Source organism: Salvelinus namaycush, chromosome 8 (genome assembly GCF_016432855.1).
Source record: "Salvelinus namaycush isolate Seneca chromosome 8, SaNama_1.0, whole genome shotgun sequence".
In the NCBI taxonomy this organism is placed as follows: domain Eukaryota; kingdom Metazoa; phylum Chordata; class Actinopteri; order Salmoniformes; family Salmonidae; genus Salvelinus; species Salvelinus namaycush.
Genome location: NC_052314.1, coordinates 2,745,871 through 2,765,617, shown reverse-complemented (window position 1 = coordinate 2,765,617; position 19,747 = coordinate 2,745,871). Strand labels below are relative to the sequence as shown.

The 19,747-nt window shown below is 40.8% G+C and overlaps 1 protein-coding gene across 1 annotated transcript; it reads right to left on the bottom strand.

The window, feature by feature from the left end:
• Positions 1-13,860: 13,860 nt before the first annotated feature.
• On the bottom strand, positions 13,861-19,510 carry LOC120051641 (E3 ubiquitin/ISG15 ligase TRIM25-like). The gene is made up of 6 exons (XM_038998536.1): positions 18,839-19,510; positions 18,320-18,415; positions 15,079-15,312; positions 14,816-14,975; positions 14,550-14,690; positions 13,861-14,394 (listed from the first exon to the last, which is right to left on the bottom strand). The coding sequence occupies exons 1-6, from the start codon at positions 19,433-19,435 to the stop codon at positions 13,886-13,888; spliced, it is 1,737 nt and encodes a 578-aa protein (XP_038854464.1). The 5' UTR covers positions 19,436-19,510; the 3' UTR covers positions 13,861-13,885.
• Positions 19,511-19,747: the final 237 nt, after the last annotated feature.

Below are 19,747 nucleotides of genomic sequence, written 5' to 3'. Positions count from 1 at the left end.
GTCTGTCATTCTGACTGTCTGTGGTAGTCTGGTCAAGCTTTACCCCCAGTACCTTTATGTCTGTCATTTTGACTGTCTGTGGTAGTCTGGTCAAACTTTACCCCCAGTACCTTTATGTCTGTCATTCTGACTGTCTGTGGTAGTCTGTTCACACTTTACCCCAGTACCGTTATGTCTGTCATTTTGACTGTCTGTGGTAGTCTGGTCAAGCTTTACCCCCAGTACCTTTGTCTTTCATTTTGACTGTCAGTGGTAGTCTGGTCAAACTTTACCCCCAGTACCTTTATGTCTTTCATTTTTACTGTCAGTGGTAGTCTGGTCAAACTTTACACCCAGTACCTGTATGTCTGTCATTTTGACTGTCAGTGGTAGTCTGGTCGAGCCTTACCCCCAGTACCTTTATGTCTGTCATTTTGACTGTCAGTGGTTGTCTGGTCAAACTTTACCCCCAGTACCTTTATGTCTTTCATTTTGACTGTCAGTGGTAGTCTGGTCAGGTCTGAGTCTGCTGGGGTGGATATTATAAAGATGAGGATCTGCTAGAGTCCAAGTCAAACCAAGATTCTTTCTTTCTGAGCTCAGAGAGAATAACAGATTGTGTGTTGACAGTCTTGGGTGATAAGCAAATATCTTTATAGTTTCTGTTCATGGACGGAGCTCTCAGTTCTCTTTATATCTATACAATGACACAAGAGCAAGCTGGTTTGCAACACAGGATTATACTCCCAAGAACAGGAGATTATAATAGGACAGTTGCACATGGTCTCACAAGGTTAGTCATATACTCAGTTATGTGGACGCATACAATAACAATGTTCCATTACACTCCTCTCTTCTGTTCATCCCTTAACAATGATTGACAACTTCTTATGGCTGCAGGGGCAGTATTGAGTAGCTTGGATGAAAGGTGCCCAGAGGTGCCCAGAGTAAACGGCCTGCTCCTCAGTCCCAGTTGCTAATATATGCATATTATTATTAGTATTGGATAGAAAACACTCTGAAGTTTCTAAAACTGTTTGATTGATGTCTGTGAGTATAACAGAACTCATATGGCAGGCAGAAACCTGAGAAGAAATCCAAACAGGAACTGAGAAATCTCAGGTTGGTCGATTTTCAACCCAGGCCCTATTGAATTCACAGTGGGATATGGATGAAGTTGCACTTCTTAGCGCTTCCACTAGATGTCAACCGTCTTTAGAAACTTGAATGAGGCTTCTACTGTGTTGTGGGGCTGAATGGGAGCTGAATGAGCCAGGTGTCTGGCAGAGAGCCAAGACCTGGTCATGAGCAATTCACATGATAGCGACCTGCGTTCCATGGCTTCTCTAAACACAAATGAATTCTCCGGTTGGAACGTTATTGAAGATTTATGATAACAACACCCTAAAGATTGATTCTATACTTAGTTTGACAAGTTTCTTCGACCTGTAATATAACTTTTTGAAGTTTTCGTCCGACATTCGGATGGACCTGCACGAGCGTTTGGATTTGTGCACTAAACGCGCTAACAAAAGTAGCTACTTGGACATAAATAATGGACATTATCGAACAAATCAAGCATTTATTGTGGAACTAGGATTCCTGGGAGTGCATTCTGATGAAGATCATCAAAGGTAAGGGAATATTTATAATATGATTTCTGATTTCTGTTGACTCCAACATGGCGGATCATTTTATTTATTTTCTGAGCGCCGTCTCAGATTATTGCATGGTTTGCTTTCTCCGTAAAGTTTTTTTGAAATCTGACACAGCGGTTGCATTAAATAGAGGTATATCTATAATTCCATGTGTTTAACTTGTATTTTCATCTACATTTCTGATGAGTATTTCTGTTGAATTGATGGGGCTATGCAAAATCACTGGATGTTTATGGAACTAGTGAACGTAACGCGCCAATGTAAACTCAGATTTTTTTATATAAATATGAACTTTATCAAACAAAACATACATGTATTGTGTAACATGAAGTCCTATGAGTGTAATCTGATGAAGATCATCAAAGGTTAGTGATAAATTTTATCTCTATTTGTGCTTTTTGTGACTCCTCTCTTTGGCTGGAAGAATGGCTGGGTTTTTCTGTGAGTTGGTGGTCACCTAACATAATCGTTTGTGGTGCTTCTGCTGTAAAGCCTATTTGAAATCGTACACTGTGGTGGGATTAACTTCTTATGGCTGCAGGGGCAGTATTGAGTAGCTTGGATAAAAGGTGCCAATTTCAAATGGCCTCGTACTCAATTCTTGCTCGTACAATATGCATATTATTATTACTATTGGATAGAAAACACTCAAGTTTCTAAAACCGTTTGAATTATATCTGTGAGTAAAACAGAACTCATTTTGCAGCAAACTTCCTGTCAGAAAGTGAAAAATCTGAAATCGAGGCTCTGTTCCAGGGCCTCCCCAATCGTTTGCTTGAAATCTATTAGTATACATGCACTTCATACGCCTTCCACTAGATGTCAGTAGGCTGTGAGAGGTGAAATGGGGTCTCTAGCTCTTTCTATGGTCAAAAGAAAGAGCTTGGAATGACAGGACCCCAATTTCCTTTGCTCAGGAAGACGGTGAAAGGACTTCCGCATTGGCTTCTGAAAAGCTTTTGTTATAGACGGCAAATATCTCCGGCTTTGATTTTATTTGATAAATGTGACAATATCATCGTAAAGTATGTTTTTTCAATATAGTTTAATCAGATTATTTAAATTTTTTCGGGAGTTTTGGCGTGTTCCGTTCTCTGCGTTTGTTGACGATGGACAGCTTCGCGCCACTTGGCAAGTTTTGCTTGCAAATTCGAGAGGGAAAAAGGACATTCTAAATCCAAACAACGATTGTTCTGGACAAAGGACCACTTGTACAAGATTCTGATGGAAGCTCAACCAAAGTAGGACCCATTTATGATGTTATTTCCTATTTCTGTCGAAAATGTGTTGTTGTGTTTTCCGCCTTGAGTTTTGGCGCTGTCTCGCTATAACGTAAGCTGTATGTCGTAATGAAGTTATTTTTAGAATTCTAACACGGCGATTGCATTAAGAACTAGTGTATCTATCATTTGCTGTACAACAAGTATTTTTTAGTAACGTTTATGATTAGTTATTTGGTCAGAATAGGTGAGTGTCAGAAATATATCCGGACATTCTGGGAAAAAGACGCTAAGTTTTCACAATGTATAACCACGGATTTCAGCTCTAAATATGCACATTTTCGAACAAAACATAAGTGTATTGTATAACCTGATGTTATAGGACTGTCATCTGATGAAGTTTGTCCAGGTTAGTGAAAAATTATATATCTTTTGCTGTTTTCTTGCGATCGCTAACTTTTGCTGCTGATAAATGGGTTGTGTTTTTGGCTATTGTGGTAAGCTAATATAATGCTATATTGTGTTTTCGCTGTAAAACACTTAAAGAATCGGAAATATTGGCTGGATTCACAAGATGTTTGTCTTTCATTTGCTGTACACCATGTATTTTTCATAAATGTTTTATGATGAGTATTTAGGTATTTCAATTTGGTCTCTGTAATTGTTCTAGCTGCTTCGGTGCTATTTCCGATTGTAGCTGCAATGTAAAACTATGATTTATACCTCAAATATGCAAATTTTTCGAACAAAACATAGATTTATTGTATAACATGTTATAAGACTGTCATCTGATGAAGTTGTTTCTTGGTTAGTTTGGTTGGTTCTTGGTTAGTTTGGTTGGTTTTGTGCATGCTACCTGTGCTGTGAAAAATGTCTGTGCTTTTTTCTATTTGGTGGTGAGCTAACATAAATATACGTGGTGTTTTCGCTGTAAAACATTTAAAGAATCGGACATGTTGGCTGGATTCACAAGATGTTTATCTTTCATTTGCTGTATTGGACTTGTTAATGTGTGAAAGTTAAATATTTCTAAAAAATATATTTTGAATTTCGCGCCCTGCACTTGGACGGGCTGTTGTCAGATTGAGCCCGACACCGGCCTGCAGCCATAAAAGGTTAACAACAAGATTACCTTTAAAACGGTATAAGATACATGTATGTTTGAGGAAATTTAATTATGAGATTTCTGTTGTTTTGAATTTGGCGCCCTGCACTTTCACTGGCTGTTGTCATATCATCCCGTTAACAGGATTGCAGCCCTAAGAAGTTTTAATTAAATGTAGCAAGCGTCTAAAGGCACAATATCCTGTCGTCCACCAACTTTTCCATTTAAGTCTCATCTGTTGTGAAACTGAGTTTAAAACCATTAACCTTCTACACATACCATGTACAGTTCTAACTTGCCAGTTCCTGCTGATGAGGTATCACAATGCAAGCTAGTCAGAAGCGCTGAGGAGGTGCTTCCCCCCTCAGCATATTTATACTGTCACTACAGGTTTGCTCCCAGAGCGCGGCTTCTTAGGAGAGAACACCTAGCAACCACAGAGTCTGGGCGTTCAGCCAATATTCCACTCCCACTGAGCAGACCTTGTGAGAGCAAACCTCTGTCTACAACAGGCACATCTCTCAGTATGCAACAGGTCAAACATGTATGAGAAGTGTGAGATACTGTACTGCAGAAAGAGATAGTAAAATTCCACCTCACTTCCCTCCTTTTATCACAATTCGTGGCAATTACACGTCTATCAAAAAGGAGGTAATTATACTAAAATCAGAAACTGGAATGAAAACGGAACACCCAGGAAACCACAGTGTGCCTTAACTTTTTATGGCTGCAGGGGCAGTATTGAGTAGCTTGGATGAAAAGGTGCCCATTGTAAACGGCCAGCTCCTCAGTTTCAGTTGCTAATATATGCATATTATTATTAGTATTGGATAGAAAACACTCTAAAGTTTCCAAAACTGTCAAAATATTGTCTGAGTATAACAGAACTGATATTGCAGGCGAAACCCTGAGGAAAATCAAAACAGGAAAACTCCATGTTCCATAGCCTCCCTTTGCTGGATTTAAAGGGATATGAAGCAGATTCCTTTTCCTATCGCTTCCTCAAGGTGTCAGTCTTCAGACAAAGTTTCAGGATTTCATTTTGAAAAATAACCCAGAACAATAACATTGTGTCTAGTGGTCACATGAGTTTTGCTCGCGCAACAGAATTTGGACAGGCATTGTTTCCCCCTCTCCTACTGTGAAAGACATTTGCGGTTGATATATTATTGATTATGTATTTTAAAAACAACCTGAGGATTGATTATAAAAAACGTTTGACATGTTTCTGTGGACATTATGGAAACTATTTGGAATTTTCGTCTGCGTTGTCGTGACCGTTCTTTCCTGTGGATGTCTGAACATAACGCGACAAACAAACGGAGGTATTTTGGATATAAAAATAATCTTTATGGAACAAACGGAACATTTGTTGTGAAAACTGGGAGTCTCGTGAGTTAAAACATCCGAAGATCATCAAAGGTAAACGATTAATTTGATTGCTTTTCTGATTTTCGTGACCAAGCTTCCTGATGCTAAGTGTACTTAATGTTTTGTCGTGCGATCGATAAACTTACAAAGGCTTGGATTGCTTTTGCTGAAAAGCATAATTTCAAAATCTGACACGACAGGTGGATTAACAAAAGGCTAAGCTGTGTTTTCCTATATTGCACTTGTGATTTCATGAATATAAATATTTGTAGTAATATTTATTGAATGTAGCGCTATGTTATTCAGCGGTTGTTGATGACACTTATCCATGATATCGGGATTGCAGCCATAACAAGTTAACTCTTTATCCAGTACCCTTACTGGTAAATACTTTAACAAGGCACAGTATCACTCATTCCTGTGTTCTTCAACTCCTCAGGGTAGAACTGCATCTCATGAAAACACAGCTGATCATCACAGTCATTGCCTGGCATTAAACATCAAAACTGCAGTCATACGAGAAGCTAAAGATGAACAGATCACTTTCCAACAGACTAGCATCATAATGCCAACCAGGAAAACTAACCCAACCATAACCCACTGGGCTCTCTGTCATCCCCAGGCCCCGAACAAACCGTCTTGGTCCAGAGTACAGGCTGTCTCTCCTACATGATTACTTCCTTCACCTGTAATACACCAGGGGGCCACCAGAGAACCCACAATAGGGATAGGGGGGGGGTTACTGCTATTATCAGGACGTGCAGAAGCATCACAGAGCTTGGGGGCTTTATACATCTGGTAAAAGGTCATGTCATCTCTTTGGGGGATAGGTGATAAAGGGCAGGAATGACATCACACTTACATGCTGACCAGACCGGACACGTTGCTTACGCGAGCGTCGCAAAATAAATTTAGAAATCCATGTTATTCAATTATTGCACCCACACTGCTCGCGCGCGCCAACGATCGTCTGCGATGCCAAGGGCTAAAATAGAACTCCTTTCTATTTCTGACACATATCGCGCTGCAAATCCTGCTTCTCCCATCTCCTCATTGGTTTATAGAAGCAGGTACCCACGTGCCATCTCCTCATTGGTTATACCCACGTGGGTGAATGAAAGACGAAATGTTTTGCCGGTTGTCGTGGTAAAAGTGTAGATGCCAATCACCATATAAGTTCAAAGATGAAAAATCCTGAAAGGAGGAGAGATGACTAGAAACGATTCGGTTGGCCGTTTTATGTGTGGATTAATTGTCGGAGTAGAGGACCTTGTGCATTTCAGGTAAAATAACAACTCAATGTTTATATCCCAGGACAAATTAGCTAGCAACTGCAAGCTAGCTAAATAGGACAAATTAGCTAGCAAGTGCAAGCTAACTAGCTAAATTGACATACATATTTAATGCTTTTCGACCAGTCCCCAAATTAATGTAAGTGGTTCAGAGTTTGTTTTGATTTGCGTGTCGTGACTGCGTTTGGTGTAGGGGGACAAAATACATTTATGCACGATAGCGCACGATGGCACACACGGTCCCTTGATGAGGAAGCCCACAGACACAACATGGCCTCTCACCAACTGTTGCTTTAACCACCAACTCAGCTCTACTCAGAAATAAATTGTGCTGTTCTTCCACAGGGGGGGGGGGTTCCTTTAATGCCCTCCCCTGTCTGCTGCTTCTAACTTCTGGCCCTTTACTCAAGACTTACGTCGGTCCCTTTGGCTTGGGACCTTCTTCTGTCACTGGCTCAGTCTTTCTCAATTTATCAACATCGGTCTGTAGAGTGTGTCCTTCTGGCACCTTACCAATAGAGAAGCTGAGAGTCACTGCTGCAAAGACACACAGATACAGACAGACACAGACAGACACAAAATAAAACGTGGTACACAGTGGCGGGGCCATCTTCCTCTTCTGTGGTTGGTACTCTCCTACAGTGGGACACGTGGATCCAGGTATCCCTCTCTCAGCGATTCTGACTGGAGTTAGGGTGGTCAGCAGCACCTGGTATGGTCCCCTCCACCGAGGTTGGTGCCAGTGCGTTTGTCTCAGATCCAACACCATTATCCAGTCACCAGGGGAGATCTTCTGCAGCTGTCCTCGCTTTGGCTCGGGCAGGGCAGCTCTCACCTGTATATAGATAGACTTCAGAGTTTTGTTAAGAACTTCTATCATATACTTTACCATCTGGTCGTCCACAACCGTCAATGTAAGCTGGGCCTGCTTCACAGGCACGTTGTCCATCTTCATCGGCCTTCCTGTAAGTATTTGATGGGGCGACAATCCAGTAGACTGTAGACGAAGGAGAAATCTCTAATAGGTACCAAGACATTGAAAGGCCCTTATCTCAAAAGTGAGTTTACAAGTGTATCAACGTTCAAAGTAGATTTACTTTCCCATTGTTCCTCAAAAATGCTGTGTATGACATATCATTTGTAGCTCTGAGTCTCTACTTTTATCCAATGTAAAAAAAAAGACCGCTACATAAGACCGAATTCAGGTGGTAAGTCACATTTAAAGGTTCAGTATCCGGTACAATACTGCATTTAAAGATTCTTTACCCAGTACTATACCACATTTAAAGGTTCAGTATCTGGTACAATACTGCATTTAAAGGTTCAGTATCCAGTACTATACTGCATTTAAAGGTTCAGTATCCAGTACTATACTACATTTAAAGGTTCAGTATCCAGTACTATACTACATTTAAAGGTTCAGTACCCAGTACTATAATACATTTAAAGGTTCAGTATGCAGTACTATACTACATTTAAAGGTTCAGTACCCAGTAATATACTACAGTTAAATGTTCAGTATCCAGTACTATACTACATTTAAAGGTTAAGTATCCAGTACTATACTAAATTTAAAGGTTCAGTATCCAGTACAATAGTACATTTAAAGGTTCTTTACCCAGTAGTATACCACATTTAAAGGTTCAGTACCCAGTACTATACTACATCAGTATCCAGGACCATACTACATTTAAAGGTTCAGTATCCAGGACCATACTACATTTAAAGGTTCAGTATCCAGTACTATAATACATTTAAAGGTTCAGTATCCAGTACTATACTACATTTAAAGGTTCAGTATTCAGTACTATACTACATTTAAAGGTTCAGTACCCAGTAATATACTACATTCAAGGTTCAGTATTCAGTACTATTCTACATTAGTATCCCGTACTATACTACATTGAAAGGTTCAGTATCCAGTACTATACTACATCAGTATCCAGTACTATACTACATTTAAAGGTTCAGTATCCAGTACTATACTACATCAGTATCCAGTACTATACTACATTTAAAGGTTCAGTATCCAGTACTATACTACATCAGTATCCAGTACTATACTACATCAGTATCCAGTACTATACTACATTTAAAGGTTCAGTATCCAGTACTATACTACATCAGTATCCAGTACTATACTACATCAGTATCCAGTACTATACTACATCAGTATCCAGTACTATACTACATCAGTATCCAGTACTATACTACATTTAAAGGTTCAGTATCCAGTACTATACTACATTTAAAGGTTCAGTATCCAGTACTATACTACATTTAAAGGTTCAGTATCCAGTACTATACTACTTTTAAAGGTTCAGTATCCAGTACTATACTACATTTAAAGGTTCAGTACCCAGAATATACTACATTCAAGGTTCAGTATCCAGTACTATTCTACATTAGTATCCCGTACTAATTACGGAATCCGTAATTGGCGAAAATACCATGTCCATTTGCGATATAACAATAACAAAGTATTTTCATTGAACACTTATTTTACCAGGTAAGTTGACTGAGAACACTTTCTAATTTACAGCAACGACCTGGGAAAAGTTACAGGGGAGAGGAGGGGGATGAATGAGACAAAAAGGAAGCACTTCCTAACCTCCTGCCAAATGTATGACCATATTAGAGACACATACAGTTGAAGTCTGAAGTTTACATACACCTTCGCCAAATACATTTAAACTCAGTTTTTCACAATTCCTGACATTTAATCAGAATAAAATTCCCTGTCTTAGGTTAGTTAGGATCACTACTTTATTTTAAGAATGTGAAATGTCCGAATAATAGAAGAGAGAATGATTTATTTCAGCTTTTATTTCTTTCATAACATTCCCAGCGGGTCAGAAGTTTACATACACTCAATTAGTATTTGGTAGCATTGCCTTTAAATTGTTTAACTTGGAGTCAAACGTTTCGGGTAGCCTTCCACAAGCTTCCCACAATAAGTTGGGTGAATTTTGGCCCATTCTTCCTGACAGAGCTGGTGTAACTGAGTCAGGTTAGTAGGCCTCCTTGCTCGCACACGCTTTTTCAGTTCTGCCCACAATTTTTCTATGGGATTGAGGTCAGGGTTTTGTGATGGCCATTCCAATACATTGACTTTGTTGTCCTTAAGCCATTTTGCCACAACTTTGGAAGTATGCTTGGGGTCATTGTCCATTTGAAAGACCCATTTGCGACCAAGCTTTAACTTCCTGACTGATGTCTTGAGATGTTGCTTCAATATATCCACATCATTTTCCTTCCTCATGAAGCCATCTATTTTGTGAAGTGCACCAGTCCCTGCTGCAGCAAAGCACCCCCACAACATGATGCTGCCACCCTGTGCTTCACGGTTAGGATGGTGTTCTTCGGCTTGCAGGCCTCCCCCTTCTTCCTCCAAACATAACGATGGTCATTATGGCCAAACAGTTCTATTTTTTGTTTCATCAGACCAGAGGACATTTCTCCAAAAAGTACGATCTTTGTCCCCATGTGCAGTTGCAAACTGTAGTCTGGCATTTTTATGGTGGTTTTGGAGCAGTGGCTTCTTCCTTGCTGAGCGGCCTTTCAGGTTATGTCAATATAGGACTCGTTTTGCTGTGGATATAGATACTTTTGTAGCTGTTTCCTCCAGCATCTTCACAAGGTCCTTTGCTGTTTTTCTGGGATTGATTGACTTTTCGCACCAAAGTACGTTCATCTCTAATAGACAGAACACGTCTCCTTCCTGAGCGATATGATGGCTGCGTGGTTCCATGGTGTTTATACTTGCGTACTATTGTTTGTACAGATGTACATGGTACCTGCAGGCGTTTGGAAATTGCTCCCAATGATGAACCAGACTTGTGGAGGTCTTCTACAATTTTTTCTGAGGTATTGGCTGATTTATTTTGATTTCCCCATGATGTCAAGCAAAGAGGCACTGAGTTTGAAGGTAGGCCTTGAAATACATCCACAGGTACAACCTGCAATTGACTCAAATGATGTCAATTAGCCTATCAGAAGCTTCTAAAGCCATGACATCATTTTCTGGAATTTTCCAAGTTATTTAAATGCACAGTTAACTTAGTGTATGTAAACTTCTGACCCACTGGAATTGTGATACAGTGAATTATAAATGAAATATTCTGTCTGTAAACAATTGTTGGAAAAATGACTTGTGTCATGCACAAAGTAGATATCCTAACCGTCTTGCCAAAACTATAGTTTGTTAACAAGAAATTTGTGGAGTGGTTGAAGAACACGTTTTAATGACTCCAACCTAAGTGTATGTAAACTTCCAACTTCAACTGTATTTCCCTCAGATTACACACATCCACAAAGAATTAGAAAACATATACAATTTGATAAACTCCCATATCTACTGGGTGAAATACCACAGTGTGCCATCACAGCAGCAATATTTGTGACCTGTTGCCACAAGAAAAAGGCAACCAGTGAAGAACAAACCATTTTAAATACAACCCATGTTTATTTATTTTCCCTTTTGTACTTTAACTATTGCACAATGTTACAACACTGTATATATAAATTTGACATTTGAAATGTCTTTATTCTTTTGGAACATTTGTGAATGTAATTTTTATTTCTAATTGTTTATTTCACTCTTGTTTATTATCTATTTCAATTGCTTTGGCAATGTAAACATGAGTTTCCCATGGCAATACATCTTTTAAATTGAAATTGAATTGAGAGAGAGCGAGACATCCGGTAAAGTTGTGGAGATGAGGGAATATGTGATCAGAACCCCTCCAGTCTGGTTAACCACAGTTAGTCCACACTGGACCTATCAATACAAGTGACCACTTAGAATGTGACCCAGGTCAATAGGTCTGAACAGAACTGGGGGATGTCAGACATGAAGTTGTCTAAACACAACTGGAATATCATTAGTTTGTGATTCATTGTTAATGGATTTTCAATTAGGAACACAGAGGAACAACCTGACAACACACATAACAAAATAACAATAAAAACAAAGAGGAGGACCCCACTAAAGTCATTAACATATTGTCATGTTGTAATGACAGGGAGAAACAATCTAACATCTAGAACACTACTTTAGATCTGGTCTAAAGAAGCCTAGTGCACTACGCAGGGAATAGGGAGCTATTTGGAACAGAGACACTAACTCCTGTATGAAAATCTTTCTCTCCCTCATCTGTCTGATATATCTGCCCATTTCCCCTCCCATCCTCCCTTTTCATTCTATTCTATCAGCCACACCACTAGCTCACCTTGGAATAAATAACAAAGGAAAACTATTACTAGATGAAGTGAAGTGTTGTATTTTTTATTTCCCATCACCATAAGTCATTTTAATCACTGAACAGTAGCAGACCTAACTTCATCTGTTCCTGACTCTGGATAGTGGATTAAAAAGACCATCAATCTCCAATGATATTAAAGTACTATTCTGAACATTACTTATATACTGTGGCAAGTCAAGATATCTGCTGGTTTTATTGTTTGATCAATAGCACCACCTGCTGGACAGGTTTAATGTTGCTTGACTGAGATGTATGGGAGGATGAAAGATGCATACTTTTTAGTCTATGACTACGATTAATCTGTGTCTGGGAAACCAAACCATATAGTTTAGTTAGTTAGTTAGTGATACTACCTGTTCAATATCACTGAGGAGAATTACATAAAGACAGAGAACCAATTGAGAAAACATATCAATGGTTCTGAATGACAACCAATACACATCAACACCATACATCATGATTCATGTGAATGTACAAGATAAAAACATTGCATTTGATGAAATATGAAAACGAAGCATTTTAATGCATGAAACCTCTGAAGATCAAAACAGTCAGAAAAAAAACAGAGCAGAATGAATCATCACATCTGTGGACCATCACCACCAGCATGACTAGTATCTATGTGGACCCTACTACAGTTTAACCAGCTCAGCTATAGACTACACCAGCATGACTAGTATCTATGTGGACCCTACTACAGTTTAACAAGCTCAGCTATAGACTACACCAGCATGACTAGTATCTATGTGGACCCTACTACAGTTTAACCAGCTCAGCTATAGACTACACCAGCATGACTAGTATCTATGTGGACCCTACTACAGTTTAACCAGCTCAGCTATAGACTACACCAGCATGACTAGTATCTATGTGGACCCTACCACAGTTTAACCAGCTCAGCTATAGACTACACCAGCATGACTAGTATCTATGTGAACCCTACTACAGTTTAACCAGCTCAGCTATAGACTACACCAGCATGACTAGTATCTATGTGGACCCTACTACAGTTTAACCAGCTCAGCTATAGACTACACCAGCATGACTAGTATCTATGTGGACCCTACTACAGTTTAACCAGCTCAGCTATAGACTACACCAGCATGACTAGTATCTATATGGACCCTACTACAGTTTAACCAGCTCAGCTATAGACTACACCAGCATGACTAGTATCTATGTGGACCCTACTACAGTTTAACCAGCTCAACTATAGACTACACCAGCATGACTAGTATCTATGTGGACCCTACTACAGTTTAACTAGCTCAGCTGTAGACTACACCAGCATGACTAGTATCTATGTGGACCCTAATACAGTTTAACCAGCTCAGCTATAGACTACACCAGCATGACTAGTATCTATGTGGACCCTACTACAGTTTAACCAGCTCAGCTATAGACTACACCAGCATGACTAGTATCTATGTGGACCCTACTACAGTTTAATCAGCTCAGCTATAGACTACACCAGCATGACTAGTATCTATGTGGACCCTACTACAGTTTAACCAGCTCAGCTATAGACTACACCAGCATGACTAGTATCTATGTGGACCCTACTACAGTTTAACCAGCTCAGCTATAGACTACACCAGCATGACTAGTATCTATGTGGACCCTACTACAGTTTAACCAGCTCAGCTATAGACTACACCAGCATGACTAGTATCTATGTGGACCCTACTACAGTTTAACCAGCTCAGCTATAGACTACACCAGCATGACTAGTATCTATGTGGACCCTACTACAGTTTAACCAGCTCAGCTATAGACTACACCAGCATGACTAGTATCTATGTGGACCCTACTACAGTTTAACCAGCTCAGCTATAGACTACACCAGCATGACTAGTATCTATGTGGACCCTACTACAGTTTAACCAGCTCAGCTATAGACTACACCAGCATGACTAGTATCTATGTGGACCCTACTACAGTTTAACTAGCTCAGCTATAGACTACACCAGCATGACTAGTATCTATGTGGACCCTACTACAGTTGAACCAGCTCAGCAGTAGCATAGAGATAAAACCCAGGATAGAGGGGCTGAGTGAATGCAGTCTGGACTCTGTGGAGGAGGGTCATTGTGTCAGAGACACTGTAGAAGGACAGAGTACCTGCCTTGTGATCCAGGTACATTCCTACTCTGGAGGACTGAGGGCCTGATACTTTAGTCCTAACATTATTGTGACTGAAATAATCCCCTCTAGAGCACTCTAAACTCCAGGACTTGTCATTTCTTCCAAATTCATCTTCTTCCTCTGTTCTTCCGATATCTTTATATGAGACTGCTGTATGAAACAATGAACCATTCCACTCCACCTCCCAGTAACAGCGTCCAGACAGACCCTCTCTACACAGAACCTGACAAATGTTTGTGAATCTGTCTGGATGGTCAGGATATGGCTGGACTGTGCTTGTATAGGCCACCTTTCTGTTCCCTTCAGACAGAGAGAGGTGAGAGTTCGCTGTGTTTGGGTCCAGTGTGAGCTGACAAGAATCTGTGAGAAGAGCAGAGCAGAGACCAATGAGGGGAGTTAGAACAATAAGTTAAGTCAGATACTGTATCTACCCTGTCTTGGATTAGAGCACAGCAGAGATCAAATCAGAAAAATATGAGGAGTCAGATAGATACCCAGTGTTTGATTAGATCTACTATTGCTATATATTTCTAGAGGGATTGTTAGGAGTATCAGTAAAAAGAGACTGTTAGTTACTTCACAATAAAGAGACTCACATTGTAACAACTGTTCTCTGGTCTTGGGCTCTGGAGGCAGTACAACATCCACTATATTCACTACAGACACACAAACACATTGACAGAGAGAGGGAATGTTATCATCAGACCATATTCCACATGTATATGACTAGTAGGGAACTTTCAATGGTCTAAAGTTGATGTTCTTATTATTTTCAACACACCTGTAGTGGAGATCTTGGTCCATTCTCCTTTAAGGAAGTCTTCTAGTTTCTCTCTCAGTTCAGACACAGTCTTACTCACATCTCCAAAGTACTGAAGAGGATGGACAACGATGCTGGGTAAGTCTGAAGATACACTGATACTGGAGAGAGACTGATAACTCTGGAAAGAGAGACAGACAGATTGACAGACACCATAATGATTGAGATGAATAGTTTCACATTAAGTTAATTTCATATCACATGTAACAAGACAGTTTAGTTACCTGGAGGAAAGTGATGTGATCCTCTGTGTGTGAGAGCTGCTCCAGCTCAGTGCTTCTCTTCCTCAGCTCAGCTATCTCCTGCTTCAGTTGCTCCAGGAGTCCTTCAGCTTGACTCACTTGAGCCTTCTCTTGGGCTCTGATCAGCTCCTTCACCTCAGAGCTCCTTCTCTCAATGGAGCGGATCAGCTCAGTAAAAATCTGATCACTGTCCTCCACTGCTGCCTGTGCAGAGCGCTGTTAAGAGAGAGAGAGAGACAGAGACTGACTTGCCATCCTCATTACACTAACACCCCCCCCCCCCCATCCTCCTAAAAACACATTGTGTGCCACCACAACCTCCACACAATCACATTATACAGTACCCAACACCACAGTTCTCCGTAATGCACCCGAAGCGAAAATGTTTCTTCTCCACTCGGTTGAAGCCATCACAAACTACCCCTACTCTAACTCTAACAGATAAACAGTGGAAACCAATTAACAAACCCTTCACCATCAGAAAATTAATTCAGTGAATATGCAACAACCAAAATAAAATAAAAATATTAGCAATTACAAACCACAACACCCTCGCAACCAACTTCTTCTTCATATAATGGAGGTCCTCAAATCAACGTTAAATGTGCATGGCGCCACCTACTGTGCTGGAGTGTGTTCAATCACGGTTTACAACATTTCTAAATCCTCCTACGTAACTCAGTACTTCTGAGAAAGTAAAAAAGAGCCCTACTAACTTCTAATAGACCCTCCCCCATCCCCAAAATCCCTTCCAAACCCCTCGAACCCCATCCAACCTCAAAGACCCTATTCTTCAATCTTTCCCTCTCTTCAACATCCTTACAACAATATAAAAACACATGCTCCACCGTTTCATTGACCATACCCTCCAGACACAAACCATTCACATGCTGCCAACCAGATGTAATGACCAGTTCAATGTACAATGTCCTAAACACAATCGAGTAAACACCACCTCTTCCTTCCTAATCTGACCTTTGAATCTTGGTCCACCGACCTTTCTTTGAAGGGCATATAAATGCCGTCCGTTGTGCTCAGAGTCCCATCTCTTCTGCCACACATCTATCAAAATGGCTCTGATCTTACATTTGGCTTCACCTCTACTCAGTGGAACATTAATATCAATTATATCTTGTTTCAAAGCTCTTTTAGGTAACTGGTCTACAATTTAATTCCCTTCCAAACCTGAATGTGCTGGGACCCAGCAGAATCTCACTACTACACCCATTCTCTCAATTCTCCATAATAACATGAATACCTCCAATAGTAGGTCACTCCTATTAGATTTACCAGATGATAAACTATTCAATACAGACAGAGAATCTGAGCATACTATAATTCTAACAGGTTGTACGTCCTCCACCCACTGGAGGGCAACTATTATCACCAACAGTTCAACTGAGTGTACTGACAGTTCAACCAACTACCACGAAAGTGATGGAATGAGAGAGTGAGAGACATCGTTACAACACTGTACATAGACATAATATAAAATGTCTTCTTCTTTAGAGTTTAACGGCAGTTGGCATCCAATATGTTGCATTACCTCCCCCAACTGGACTATAATATAAATCTATTTACTTTGTGATACAACATGGGAAAAGGAGAAAATATAATAATACTAAATAAAACCCCTTCCAACTAACCCTGCAGTCATTAAAAACTCACTACCCCATTCATCTGCTTTGACCCTATCTGCTCCTGCACCATGCCAACGGCCTGGGAGGACGGGACACCACCACTCAACACACCCTGGAACTCTTCTGAAGTCAAATCTCGTAATCTAGTATGACCAAATACTTCTCTGCAGCTGCCACCACAACATCTATTTTCTGTGCTAACGCTAAGAAGCTAACCTTACTGAAGCATATATCACTCGTTGGCCTTTCCCTCTGCTGGCACAGATCTACTACTCACAGGGATCCTCTCAGGATCCCTCACCCTTGACCCATCCTCCTCTACTTTCTTCACTGCCTCAGCATACGACACCTTCTGCACTACTCTGACTCTAGTCATCTCAACCTGCCTCTCTCTCACTGTGCATTTCTGATCCCCAGCAACATGGACACCCCAACAGTTGACACACAACTTTATCCACCAAAACGACACATATCCACCATCCTCTATCCCATGACCTCCTGCACACTTCCCACATTTTGGAATCTCCCTCCTACAAACTGCTGCAACTTGACCATAAACGTTGCACCTGAAACAGCTCAGTGGATTCAACACAAAGACTCTAACAGGATAACTGGTATATCCTAACATGACTTTGTCGGGTAAAGACTCAAAGACTCCTCTGTTTCACCACGCTCACCACCGGGTCTGCGTCACACCAAACCGCGGGCATTACAAACACCAGGAATCTTCCTTTTCAATTGCTCCACCTCCACATGTAACTCTACCCCAGAAATCACTCCTTTCAATGGTGTTCTGTTCCTGAGAGCGAAGCAAGAAACAGATCTTGACCCAAGTTGCGTGACACGGAGCGCCCACTCCCTCTGGTCAGAAGAAACACAAACAAATATCACAAGTCCACTACAGGTTACCTGATTCAACTGCACCCAACTCCTTTCCCACAAACCCTGAAACCACTAATGGATCTGCCAAAAGGTATGGATCCACTTTCTCCAACAATGTAACTCCTACTGCACCAGATTCTTCTTTATCATGTCCATTGATGCCAGGCTCTGGTTCTGAACTCTTCACCACACCTTCTACCTCACTTAACTCTCCCTCATTCATTTCCATTTCACCTCCAGAACTCAGTCTGGCGCACGGCTCACTCTGTTTGCACTTGAATTATAACATTTGAAATGTCTCTATTCCTTTGAAACTTTTGTGAGAGTAATGTTTACTGTTTATTTCTGATTGTTTATTTCACTGTTGTTTATTATCTATTTCACCTTCTTTGGCAATGTAAACATATATTTACCATGCCAATAAAGTCCTTTGTATTTAATTAATTTGAGAGAGAGAGAGAGAGAGAGAGAGAGAGAGAGAGAGATTTTAATGTATAGGGGACATGAGTCGGTCATGGTTACTCATGGTTATGTGATGAGGTAGCCCAGTCGGTTACATTAAGCAGTCTATTCTCTGAAAGGGGTCCAGACAGCCCGTTCCCAACAGTGGGGTCAGTTGGATTGGAGAGGGGCCCCTCTCCCTCTCTCTGACTGGAGGAGAGAAGTGAAATGGTGTGTCTCCTCTGGTCAACAATACTCACCTTGAGAGACTCCACAGCCTGTTGGAGCTCCTTCAGCTCCTCCTCTCTCTCCTGGAATCTCTGCTGGACCTTCTGCTGACTCATCCCCAGCTGCCTCTGTGGAGAATCACTCTTCAATGAGCTATCAAGCTTTATTTGTCCAGTAGATCAATAGTATAGTAATGTGACATAGGGTCCAAAGAGAGGAAGGTCTCAAATATTGAGGAAGTCCCTTTACAATATGTTATTATGTTGCTATGTGAATGATTATAGTTTTTATGGTAGGACTACATGTATCAAGGGGTTTGGACTGAACTTTGGACTCATAAAAGGGCATTCAGAATGATAATGGTGTTAGACTTTAGAAAATGGTGATACATTTGGAGAATCTGGGTTAACATAATCAAGGTTTGTGTTCATATTTGTTCTGCTGAGGATCGATTTTATTTGAATGATCTCATATTCAAACAGCCTTAGTTCCTACAGTATCTTTAATTCTTTGTTTATCAGACAGTCACCAACAAGTTGTTCTGGTCTTACCTGTTTCTCAGTCCTCTCTGCTGCAGCTGACACTGTATCATGGCCTTTATGTTCATCCATTGTACACAGGTAACAGATACACTGCTGATCGGTACGACAGTAAACCTCCAGCAGTTTGTCATGATGAGAGCAGATCTTCTCCTGTAGTTGTGCGGTGGCTTTGACCAGCTTGTGCTTCTTGAAAGCAGGAGATTCATAGTGAGGTTGGAGGTGAGTCTCACAGTAAGAGGCCAGACACACCAGACAGGACATGAGGGCTTTCTGCTTTCTGGTCCCAGTGCAGAAATCACACGCCACATCTCCAGGTCCAGCATAACAGTGAGCAGGAGGGGGAGCAGCCTGGAGTCCTGTCTTCTTCAGTTTCTCCACCACCTCAGCCAATATGTTACTTTTCGTCAGAGTAGGCCTTGGAGTGAAGGTCTGTCTGCACTGAGGACAGCTGTAGACCCCTTTCAGAACATCCTGATCCCAGCAGTCCTCAATACAGCTTCTACAGTAACTGTGTCCACAGGGGATGGTGACTGGTTCCTTCAGTAGATCCAGACAGACAGAACAACAGAACTGGTCCTGGTCCAGCAGAACTCCCTGCTGAGCCATTTGGACGGTTGTTCACTCTCACACAGACAGACGACACAGAGACTCAGATCAGTTTTGTTTCCTCAGAAGAGAGTTTGTGGGAGGGGGAGGGACTTCCTGGTTCTGCCAGAGGGGTGGGGTTAGAAGGAGGGAGGGGTTAGAGGAATGGAGGAAGAGAGAGAGGAACTGCATGCAACGTCAAGAGGGAGACAATTAGTTTTGTTCCTTGGTTAGAGCCCTTAACATGGAACAAATGAAATAATGAATATTAAAATGTGAGTTGTTTGAATATATAAAGGGTAACAGTTTCTTTGGAGTAAATATGTATCTTTA

What these genes read in the sequence shown, in the direction of transcription:
- LOC120051641 (XM_038998536.1), bottom strand. Translation starts at nt 19,435, where the DNA reads ATGGCTCAGCAGGGAGTTCTGCTGGACCAGGACCAGTTCTGTTGTTCT. An exon ending in CAGAGAGGACTGAGAAACAG is followed by an intron (nt 18,416 to 18,838) that starts GTAAGACCAGAA and finishes GATTCTCCACAG; the next exon opens with AGGCAGCTGGGGATGAGTCA. An exon ending in GACCAAGATCTCCACTACAG is followed by an intron (nt 14,691 to 14,815) that starts GTGTGTTGAAAA and finishes GTGTGTCTGTAG; the next exon opens with TGAATATAGTGGATGTTGTA.